This window comes from Cottoperca gobio, chromosome 9 (assembly GCF_900634415.1).
Source record: "Cottoperca gobio chromosome 9, fCotGob3.1, whole genome shotgun sequence".
In the NCBI taxonomy this organism is placed as follows: Eukaryota; Metazoa; Chordata; class Actinopteri; order Perciformes; family Bovichtidae; genus Cottoperca; species Cottoperca gobio.
The window spans coordinates 578,981-591,248 of NC_041363.1; the positions used below are offsets into that span (position 1 = coordinate 578,981).

The 12,268-nt window shown below is 43.4% G+C and overlaps 1 protein-coding gene across 1 annotated transcript in view; it reads left to right on the plus strand.

The window, feature by feature from the left end:
• unc5db (unc-5 netrin receptor Db) overlaps positions 1-12,268 on the plus strand; it is a 171,116-nt gene that overhangs the window by 70,448 nt on the left and 88,400 nt on the right. The window contains 2 exon segments of the mRNA XM_029439759.1: positions 7,101-7,183; positions 7,185-7,317. Of these exon segments, the coding sequence (XP_029295619.1) occupies positions 7,101-7,183; positions 7,185-7,317 (216 nt within the window).

Below are 12,268 nucleotides of genomic sequence, written 5' to 3' on the forward strand. Positions count from 1 at the left end.
TGTTCCTGATATTATCAGTAATTAACAGGCTGAAGACAAAAGAGATGTTTAATAAAGTAGAATATTCAGACAGGTTACTGCTGGAGCCTGTTTTTTAAATATTCTGTAAAGTAATCCTCTAAGGTTTGAAGGTTTTATGAATAGTAGTAGACATTTACATATGAATCTAAAGCTTTTTGGAAGCTGAAAATGAAGACGTCATTGCAAAGAATTTGAGTCTCGAGGTTTGAAAACTCATTAAAGATAGTTGATTGGGTTGTACAATGTGTTACATACACAATATAGACGCCATATACGGAGAGTCTGTGGAGGAATGAGCAGCATTCTCCCAAGAAATGTGAGTTTTGATGAATGCGGTGCTTTAAAACCTCCCATAAGCGTTGGACTGGTCTGTGATCTGCAGAGCGAGTCCCAAACTTTTTCACTTGACCTCTTAAAATGAAGCAATGTCTTCCTGTAACTCCTCGAAACAGGCTGCATAAATCTTCTGAATGTGACTCAACTAAAAAGTGAAAATTATGCAGTGACTCACAAGGATACAAAGATTGGAATAAAAGTCTTGCAGCTTGTTTTGACCCAAAGGTTGTGAATCATTCTATAATCTATAACCACTGGAACGTTCTTTGACAGAAACAAAACATACAGCAACTGTGACCAATTACTCCTGACGTTATGGAAAAGTAATGCATTACATTACGGGACTTTACTTCTGTTACTCGGCACAGTTTATACAAAGGTGCCTTTTTAAAGCAGGGATTAGCAGCTAGCTTAGCATTAGTGACTACACACAGAAATCCAAGCTCACCGTCTGGCTGCACCCTCCGAATGGAAACAGAACAAACGCTGGATGATTCACTGATGTTGACTTACAGCAAACACACGCATGTAAACAAAGCAACTCTTTAATGGGCGTTAGCATCTCCACCTTTTAGAGAGTAACAGCATCTCCACCTTTTAGAGAGTAACACCATCTCCACCTTTTAGAGAGTAACAGCATCTCCACCTTTTAGAGAGTAACAGCATCTCCACCTTTTAGAGAGTAACAGCATCTCCACCTTTTAGAGAGTAACACCATCTCCACCTTTTAGAGAGTAACAGCATCTCCACCTTTTAGAGAGTAACACCATCTCCACCTTTTAGAGAGTAACAGCATCTCCACCTTTTAGAGAGTAACACCATCTCCACCTTTTAGAGAGTAACAGCATCTCCACCTTTTAGAGAGTAACAGCATCTCCACCTTTTAGAGAGTAACAGCATCTCCACCTTTTAGAGAGTAACACCATCTCCACCTTTTAGAGAGTAACAGCATCTCCACCTTTTAGAGAGTAACACCATCTCCACCTTTTAGAGAGTAACAGCATCTCCACCTTTTAGAGAGTAACACCATCTCCACCTTTTAGAGAGTAACAGCATCTCCACCTTTTAGAGAGTAACACCATCTCCACCTTTTAGAGAGTAACAGCATCTCCACCTTTTAGAGAGTAACACCATCTCCACCTTTTAGAGAGTAACAGCATCTCCACCTTTTAGAGAGTAACACCATCTCCACCTTTTAGAGAGTAACAGCATCTCCACCTTTTAGAGAGTAACACCATCTCCACCTTTTAGAGAGTAACAGCATCTCCACCTTTAGAGAGTAACAGCATCTCCACCTTTTAGAGAGTAACACCATCTCCACCTTTTAGAGAGTAACAGCATCTCCACCTTTAGAGAGTAACAGCATCTCCACCCTTTAGAGAGTAACACCATCTCCACCTTTTAGAGAGTAACAGCATCTCCACCTTTAGAGAGTAACACCATCTCCACCTTTTAGAGAGTAACACCATCTCCACCTTTTAGAGAGTAACACCATCTCCACCCTTTAGACGGTAACAGCATCTTCACCCTTTAGAGAGTAACACCATCTCCACCTTTTAGAGGGTAACACCATCTCCACCCTTTAGACGGTAACAGCATCTCCACCCTTTAGAGAGTAACACCTTCTCCACCCGTTAGACGGTAACAGCATCTCCACCCTTTAGAGAGTAACACCATCTCCACCTTTTAGAGAGTAACACCATCTCCACCTTTTAGATAGTAACAGCATCTCCTTTAGAGGGTAACAGCATCTCCACCCTTTAGAGGGTAACAGCATCTCCACCCTTTAGAGGGTAACAGCATCTCCACCCTTTAGAGGGTAACAGCATCTCCACCCTTTAGAGAGTAACAGCATCTCCACCCTTTAGAGGGTAACAGCATCTCCACGTTTTAGAGGGTAACAGCATCTCCTTTAGAGGGTAACAGCATCTCCACCCTTTAGAGGGTAACAGCATCTCCACCTTTTAGAGGGTAACAGCATCTCCACCCTTTAGAGGGTAACAGCATCTCCACCCTTTAGAGGGTAACAGCATCTCCACCCTTTAGAGGGTAACAGCATCTCCACCCTTTAGAGGGTAACAGCATCTCCACCCTTTAGAGAGTAACAGCATCTCCACCCTTTAGAGGGTAACAGCATCTCCACGTTTTAGAGGGTAACAGCATCTCCACCCTTTAGAGGGTAACAGCATCTCCACCCTTTAGAGGGTAACAGCATCTCCACGTTTTAGAGAGTAACAGCATCTCCACCCTTTAGAGGGTAACAGCATCTCCACCCTTTAGAGGGTAACAGCATCTCCACCTTTTAGAGGGTAACAGCATCTCCACCCTTTAGAGGGTAACAGCATCTCCACCCTTTAGAGGGTAACAGCATCTCCACCCTTTAGAGGGTAACAGCATCTCCACCCTTTAGAGGGTAACAGCATCTCCACCTTTTAGAGGGTAACAGCATCTCCACCCTTTAGAGGGTAACAGCATCTCCACCCTTTAGAGGGTAACAGCATCTCCTTTAGAGGGTAACAGCATCTCCACCCTTTAGAGGGTAACAGCATCTCCACCCTTTAGAGGGTAACAGCATCTCCACCCTTTAGAGGGTAACAGCATCTCCTTTAGAGGGTAACAGCATCTCCACCCTTTAGAGGGTAAACAGCATCTCCACGTTTAGAGGGTAACAGCATCTCCACCCTTTAGAGGGTAACAGCATCTCCACCCTTTAGAGGGTAACAGCATCTCCACCCTTTAGAGGGTAACAGCATCTCCACCCTTTAGAGGGTAACAGCATCTCCTTTAGAGGGTAACAGCATCTCCACCCTTTAGAGGGTAACAGCATCTCCACCCTTTAGAGGGTAACAGCATCTCCACCCTTTAGAGGGTAACAGCATCTCCACCCTTTAGAGGGTAACAGCATCTCCACCCTTTAGAGGGTAACAGCATCTCCACGTTTAGAGGGTAACAGCATCTCCTTTAGAGGGTAACAGCATCTCCACCCTTTAGAGGGTAACAGCATCTCCACCCTTTAGAGGGTAACAGCATCTCCACGTTTTAGAGGGTAACAGCATCTCCACCCTTTAGAGGGTAACAGCATCTCCACCCTTTAGAGGGTAACAGCATCTCCACCCTTTAGAGGGTAACAGCATCTCCTTTAGAGGGTAACAGCATCTCCACCCTTTAGAGGGTAACAGCATCTCCACCCTTTAGAGGGTAACAGCATCTCCACCCTTTAGAGGGTAACAGCATGTCTGCCTCGACCAAACTGACATCCAGTCTTCATGGAACTTCCAGTAAGACGCAGCTGAACCCCAAATGGTGCCACAGCGTTACAGGAACAAGTCTCTGTAATGTAATTACTCTTCGGCGGGGTGATCAGCTGATCGGCGTGAAACTGACACGTGATCACAAGACTCACTGAATCCTTTCATCGGAACCAAACAGAGGAACGTCTGACGACTGTAGGCGTATATTTGCAGGATGCCTTTTAAACAAAAATAATAAAACAATGCAATCACTATTGATGGAAGTCTGGCTATTCAAAAAAATAGCGAGTGTGCAGGATGTCCTGTGACGCGCTAGTGACGATTCTCTCCGACCAATCAGAGGTCTGCAGAGTTTTAACGTCACCTTTTAGTGTCGCCTCAGCTCGCTTTGAACCTCGGCTGAGGTGGCACCAAGAAAAGTACCAGCTACCAGCTACCAGCCACAACTTACACTGATGGAGAACCAGGATTAAGTCAAGTGGAGTCGATCAGAGGAAACACCTCACTGTTAAACCAGATGTGTACTTTAGTCCTCACTATCATCACTGCAGAGTCCTCACTTTACAAATAGAAACATACACGAAACCCAATACTTTGGGACATAATGCAGAGTTTTAGATATTCACATCGTTCTGTGACTGGTCGCTGTGTTACCTTCCAAACATTACAGCTCAGCGGATTCACAGTTTATTTAGTACTGAACAGTTGATGAGAACGATATCTCCTTGTTTTGAATGACTCTGGTTGGACTTTAGAATAAACTGTTCAGGAGCTGTTAAAGCTGTTGTTTGTTGTTTTAATTGGTATCGTGAAGGTTCAGAAACCTCCTCGTGCACTCAGCAGGATGTGATTCTTCAATTAGTCATAAAATACAATAAAACGATAACGGGCTATTGTGTGAATGTTATTTTCTTGGCTGCTGCTGCAATCAAGCCTTCAAATGATCCTCATTCCAGTTCACAGGGTTATTTAAAAGTGGATTTCATGCTCATTGTTGTGTTGAAATTGTATTACGGTTAATAGCAGCCATTATTTATCCACTTGTACTGCACTTATATATTTATATAGCCACAGTGAAAGTAGTGAACTAGTCTGATGTTAACACCTGCGGGTAGATGCTTGATGAGCCCCCCGTGTAAGAGCTGTCTGCTCGTCTTATTAATGTGCGTTGAAGAAGAGAAACTTTGCTCTTTTAGAAGAAAACGCCTCCGAAGTTTTCCAGAGTCGCAGCACAGTGTGCAGGCGCGCACCTGCTTTGAAAGCATCTCTCCCACAGATGCACCGAGCGCACCGGGTTACACAAAGTCCTCCCCGTCTTTGAGAGTCCAACAGTTCACCTAAAGATGAGTGATAATTAATCAGAAAACACAGACACAGAGCTGCGATGAAGACGACCTCGGTGCGTGTGCAGCTTGTGGTAGCCGGCGTAACGGCTCGGCTCCACATGTGCTGATGTATACGTGTACACGTTCAGGACGATATCACGCCACAATATTCTGTAGCTGCTGTTGGTCTGATACGAATACGTGACTAATGTAAATGTATTAACGAGGACGCAGGGATGCAAAGAAATGAAGTGTGGCTCGACTTCCTCTGCACATAGAAATAATGAATTGATTTCATACACTGTCCCTGAACACACCGTCCACTTATGTCCCCCGCCATCATACATCAGCAAGATCTAATCTCCGTCTGTTTATGGATCAAACATCCGCTGCTGGAACATTTCAATGTCCCGGACAAATGGAGGAAATTCCGGTCAAATATTATTTGTGTTTATTGAGCTTTAAAACAACTCATAGGCAGGTTATATAAAGAATGACATCATCAAGGCATGTGGAAATATACTGTGTTATTGAAAAGCAGGATACTTTACGTTTTGTTCATAGTCTCAGATACTTAATAACATTTGAATCACGCAGCTGCTGCAGACTAGAAATACAATAGTGTCCATCCTCTGTACGATTTATATAAATGAAATAACAAGAATAACAAACGATAAAGCTGAACCGGCTCACACTCATGTGTCTCCACAGACAGCGTAGCATGTTAGCATGTTAGCATGCACTCGTGTTAGATTTGTGTCTCTTAGCTAAACCAATGACTCATTTTGTGTCCATATGAAATAGTGATCTTTGCTATAACTGCAGATGAGAGGCTGATGTTTAATATAATGTGGCTTTTAGTTGTTAGTTATTTATGTAGTTTTTGTTGTCATCCCTTTTATCTGAAACAAAGACATCCTCGTCTTTGAATGAGCACAGATCCGATCTTACACAACCTTTAATATAACATTCTTTCCAAAGCCTTCTGAACCTGCTATACTTCCTCTAACTGTAATACTGTCTAACTGGATATACATTCAGGAAGTCTGCCAGTATTACATTATTATATACTCTTCTTACCCAGGAGTTAAACTCTCACTTACTTCCACCTCTCGTGTGATTCCCTGCTTTAAAGCAGATCTCTGCATGCCATGTTCATTTAAATATAATGTAACTTACCACCTAATGAAGGACTCCATCAGTTCCTTGCTTTTCCATTTCCCCAGGAAGTTTTGAGCACAAAGACAGCAGGTTGTGATGACAAGCTAAAGTAGCAGCAGTATGATAAAAGCTCCACCTGCAGTAGGTAATATCAGCATATTATTTCCATTCATTCAGCTGCCTGTTTGTTTTATGTGTGGCCTCCCTTTACACCGGCATCCATTCATTTACCCATTTAACAAGGACAACATTGATTGAGAGAGGTGGTGAGAGGGCCGATTCGATTTCAGGGGAGAGAATTGGATTTGATGCTGGGGCATAATAGCTTTCATGGGCTTTTACGGCCCTGAATAGCTGAGCTGGAGCTGTCTGATGGGACCGAGGTGTAATTCTGAGAAGGATCCCGGGGATGGCAGGAGCACAAACATCCTGTTCCTTATTGTCCTTGTTCTCCTTGTTCTCCCAGCCCGCAGAGCTCTTTGCTTTACCCAGAGGGCCGAGCGCAGGATGCCGTGTGAGGCCTACCTGCAAATTAAAACATACAAAGTCAAGCTCTCTCAATCTGAGATTGGGGTTTCCAGAACTGTGCTCAGATCGATGAGCTGCCAGCAACAGCTGTGAAGTGTAAGCTGTGAACGGTCGGTAAAGACACGTGGATGTTTCTGTGAGCGACAACATCCAGACCTTCAGGCTGAGATAAGATGCATTCAGGCTCCTCACACACAGTTTGTGTAATCAGTCCCTGTTAATTCGTCTCCACTCAGTCCGCTCTGATTCCATTCATCTGAAAATTGCTCTGAGGAGTCGTACTGTGTATACTTTTCCTTTCTGTAATATGTTATAGCTTTTCACACTGTCCACTGAGCAATCATTTCCATTTGGACTGTTGTTTGTAAAACAAAAGGTAGTTGAAAAGAACTAGATTGTGTCTCTGGGTCTGTTTCTGTCCGACAAGCTTTTATTCTTCTCGAGAGATGATGAGAGTAACATATGTGTTGGTTTGCAGGAGCCACGGGGGATGCTCAGCCCGACGGTGTCCCCTCGGTGCAGGGCACCCTGCCGCACTTCATCCAGGAGCCGGAGGACGCCTTACATCGTCAAGAGCAACCCCATCAAGCTGTGCTGTCGGGCCGCGCCCGCCCTGCAGATCTTCTTCAAATGCAACGGGGAGTGGGTGCACCAGAACGAGCACTTCTCCCACGAGTACAAAGACCTCAACACGGGTAAGATAAAGCTTTGTGGCCTCCACATGTGTTATAGAGGAAGGTTGTGCATGTGGTAGGTTGTGGTTCTAGATGAATCTGTTGGACCTGCAAGGTTTAGCGTATGCTTGTTTACTTTGGCCTGCTGAGATGATGGAGCTGTATCTGGATCTACTGCTCAGCTGGAGCCGTTTCTTACAGTAACTTCTTACCACTTCCAACACTTGGAGTGCAAAATCTGAGAACAATAACGCAGGAGGATCATTGAAACATGATCCACTGTCCTCACCCTTTGTTTTGGCACCTGTCTCTTTAAGGCCCCAACAACGCTTCTGATTGGTCTGTTAGAAAACTTCTGTGGCTGGAGATCCTCATTAGACACGTCACTCACATGTATGAAGCACTGAAGAATGAATTATTATTAATAATAATCTATTTAACTAAACAAGCATCTTTAACTCCCAACACTGAGCTGGATGATATAGATGTGAGGACTGGCCTTGGCTTCACATAAGGTTTCAGAACTTGTTATGTAATTAATAATTGTTGAATAAACAGTCCGGTCTGTATCTCACTCGGAGGCTTTGTTTCCTCTCTCACTTTCACCAACAACAAGCAGAGGAGTGAGTTTCATTCAGCAGCACAAGAACATGTTCAGAAAGCATGTGTCATCTAGTATCCTTGGAAAGTGTGTGCCGGCCACAGGCACAAAGGTTTCACGTGTCATCGTGCATCACTGCAGCAGCTCTGCAGGATGTCTGCAGGCCACACACACCTTCAGGAAGAACATCCGTGTGGCTGCAGATGGTTTAAACCTAAAAGCCAACAAAGGCAGAGCAGCTTCAGTAATCATAGCTGGGTCAAGCAATATGTGCAGGATGTGCTTATTATAAGCTCCTCGCATTGATGTGGAGAAACTGCACCACATCAGCACAAACTCAGCCTCTTCCACAGAAATGCATTGGACTGATTTCTAAGTGCTTTTCTATTATAATCTCACACGTCGTTCTCTCTGACTGCAGCCACAGAAAGCTGGTGAAGCTGCACGTTTGAATATTTCAGCTCTTAAATTGCATTTTCTAACTAGTATTTAATTTGAGTGGAAAGGTGCTGGGTCACCCGTCTTTAAAGAGCTCACCCTGAAAGATCTCCATCAGTGTGGGTGGAGAGAAGACTTTCACTGAACTCTCAATATCTTTTTAGTTCGGTATGAAAAAAGAAAAATGGATTTAGCTGCATAATATTAACACCGGTGGCAAATCAGAAGCCCACATTGGTACCGATGGTGATTTGTCAATGTCTGAAAACTTGCGTGTTAAATTAGGAGACTTCAGGATTTTACCAGCAACATAACAAAACACAACTGTAACTCAATACTTGAACCATCAGTGCAGAGTCCGGGGAAACACCCGACGCTGTGACACGTTAGCAGACGGACATGTGCTCATGGCCTAGTGGTGATGGCCTTCCAAACAAAACACTAGAAGGTCGGGAGTTCAACACCAGGGCTGCCACCAGTGTACCCCTGAGCAAGGTGCTTAACCCTGAGTTGCTCCAGGAGACTGTCCCTGTACTGAGTTCACTGTAAGTCGCTCTCGATAGGAGCGTCTGCTAAATGACCTGTAATGTAATGTGGAAGAATGTTTCTGCACACTTCCAGCTGACTTGTTTCCGGTTTCCTTCTGGTCACCGGGATCTTTCCCAAAACACAACAACATCATTTCTGACATGATGCTTCAACTTTAAAATACTATTCTAGAGAAAAAGCTTCATCACAATAACTTGTAAGAGTTTATTAAAAGGGATATTTCAATTTCTCACATGAAGTGCAGTTCGGTGCTCTGTGACCCTGCAGGGCTGTCCCGACCCGGCGTAGAGACTACAAATGTATAACAGAAAGTCACTCTGGGGACAAGTGTTGACTGGGTGTTGATGTGAGTGTGTAGTAAATCCATACTTGCTCAGTGTGTTCCTTGGATGATGCAGATTCGACTGATGTCCATTTGCACCGACAAAATGCTTCTTTGCTTCTTCCGGGACACATATCATCCAATCTTCACCAGACTTGGACTGTACCATATTTCGTTTATGGATTGTTTGTTATTGGTTACCAACCTTTTGAAGGCCTGATGCACTTAACGTCCAAAACTCTTCAATGCTAAATTGCATCGCAACCACATTTGGGGAAGTTGTACATTCAGCCACATTACACACGAGAGTAACATCTCATATAATTGTGTCCACAGGGGGCGCTACAGTAACATTAACACATCACAATTCTACAATTCTGTTGACTTGAACTCGTGTTGCTGCCATCGACTGTAGCGCAGACCCGGGGCGCCCCCGCAGGGAGGTTCAATGAGATGCTACCAAGTTGCATCATGGGAAATGTAGGATCCAGTGTTTTTGGTGCTCAGTAAATAGTTTCTCAGCCTGTGTTGCACCAATTTCTATCATTTTTAAAAGATACATATATAACTTTGTGGACGCTCTAAATCACTGCTGTACCCGTTGAATGTTGTTTTACTGTATAACTGGAGAGCTACATAACAGGCAGCATGGCTTGAACATGACAACCACCTGCTTCACTGGCCGGTTTCCGTCCTGTTAGGAATATTAAAGGGTCATTTATAAGCCTCAATCAACCTGATTTGGTCCTAAATTCTGCTGCTTTGCTTTTAATCTTAGTTTTAAAGCCTAAATTGCATTTCCTTGTTGCAATTTGGCTCCAGTTTAAGCCCCAGTTGCACTCTGTTTGTTTCTGTTTTCATGTTCAGAAGTTAAATTGAGTAGCAGTTAAGTGATTCTATGTTTGGACCGTGACTAATTGCTGAGGAGATATGAGGACCCTCAGGCTACACCAGCTGGAAACCTTAAAATAATGCTTGAATGCTGTTACAACAATGACTACAGTCAATACATGTTCAGCACTCTGATATGAGTTGAGGTTGGGATTTGAAGTGTGAAGGAAGCAGTGGCGGGCAATACCAATTAAGTCCGATTAGTTTTTTCAGGTGGAAGCGTGTTGATTAGGGGACCTGACTGAGGCCTCCTGAAGGGATTTCTGGCAAACAACAAAGCCAATGTGACACCACGGCTGGAATGCTCCGTGATTAGAGGCGAGCTAGCCGTCTTTCTTGTATTCATGAAGGTCCCTCCACAGGAAAGAGGCTTTAATTGCTTCTGGAAGTTCATTATAATGTGATTGCTGTGCTGTGAAATTCTCGTAAGCTTGATAATGGCAAAAGGAAATTTGGAACTCCGCTTGTTTGCTGTTCTGTGTGCAGAGGAAGAGTACGAGGGGAAGTTCACTCGGTGGTATTCGTCAGCTCACTTCATATCAACACCCAGCATGCAGCGGGAGGGAGGCTGATCAGCCGATTGGACAGATAAGACTTCGAAACGCCATCGAAAGGCGGCTTTGCCTCAAGGCCTCTAACGTGCCGCTGTAACAAACCGTCACAGTACTGTCTGACTTTTCTGTTTCCAACATTAAATCAGGACTAAAGCAGCTTTTAAAAATAACACATTCGTAAACAGTTTAACTTACAAGAAGTAAAACGAAGCCTTGCTCTGTTTAATACCGAGCGCTGTAGTCAAACATCTCGGTTCATGGTCGTTATCTTGAGATTTAATCGCCCACTGTTCACGCCACCTGGTAACCTGAATTAATTATGCATAAACATCAAAAGCTATTTGCAGCATATAAAACCTTATTATTATAAATAAATATAAATTATATTATTATATACCTAAATAATAACAACAGACTCGAAGCCAACCAGCTGCACATATTTATATGATTTCTGAAAATATAACGAGCGTTGCGATATACCTGTATTCACGATAACCGTGATATAAAACATTTTTAATATTGATATTGTGTTAATAATGCACATGTGATAATATCGTGTAAATAATCCAGCGTCTCATTTCCGTTTCGTTCTGTTCTCGCTTTGTCTCCCTCCCGCGTCGCTCTTTATGTGCAGTTATGGTCACAGACTGTCTCTCCGCCTCCCGACACTCCGAGACAAAACGCACAATAAACAAAGTAAAAGATGAATTTGACTAATAGCATTTTTATTATTATTTTAAAATGTTCTATAGACATCGCGCTAACATCGTTATGGGGAATTCTTTAAGATGATCGTGTAGTGAAGATATTGCGACAGCCCTAATTATAAACAAAACAATTTGGCTAACGTAAAACCAAAACAAGGAGCTGAAAGAAGCTAAAAGGCTGCGTAGATCTGCGTGATCATTCTCTGGGTTTATAACTCTGAGAGACTCTTGTCAGTGTAAAAATATGAATTTGAAAAGCATTAAAGACGCAATTCAGTTATTATTTCAGCAGGTTTTAAAGGACACATTTTACAGACTTGTCAGTAGCTCGGTCCGTAGGGACTTGTTTTGGGAACTGGAGGGTTCGAGTCCCAGAACGAACCAAATATGGAGAGTGGAGCAGTACTTTGAGAGGTACCAGCAAGGCCCCCACACTGCTCCCCGGGCGCTGATAGTGCACTAGGATGGGTAACATGCAGAGTCTAAATGTCATGTGTGACCATTGAAGAGGATCCCATTGTTCAGTCTCTCAGGTCCTAACATGCTTCTGATAATAGCAAGAATGGTCACACAAACAAAAAAGCCCATAAGATTAATTATCTGATTATGCACAATAATAATAATGAGTCCACTAAAGCATTACTTTGAGTTATTAACATGAGCACGCTTCTATTAATAATCTTGTTTCCATGCTGCAGAAGATGATGTGATTAATGGCCTCCTCCACCGCGTCGCACTTTGCCTCCAGTCTCCAACCTCAAATCGTTCTGTCGGGATGCTTCTGCGATGCCCTCGTGGCTGTCTTTGTGCAAATACACTAATTAAACTGTGCTTTGAGTCTTTCTTCTCCAGCACGGGGGGGAAATACACACCGGTCTGTAAATGGACTCTATAGTACCACAAAAAGCTT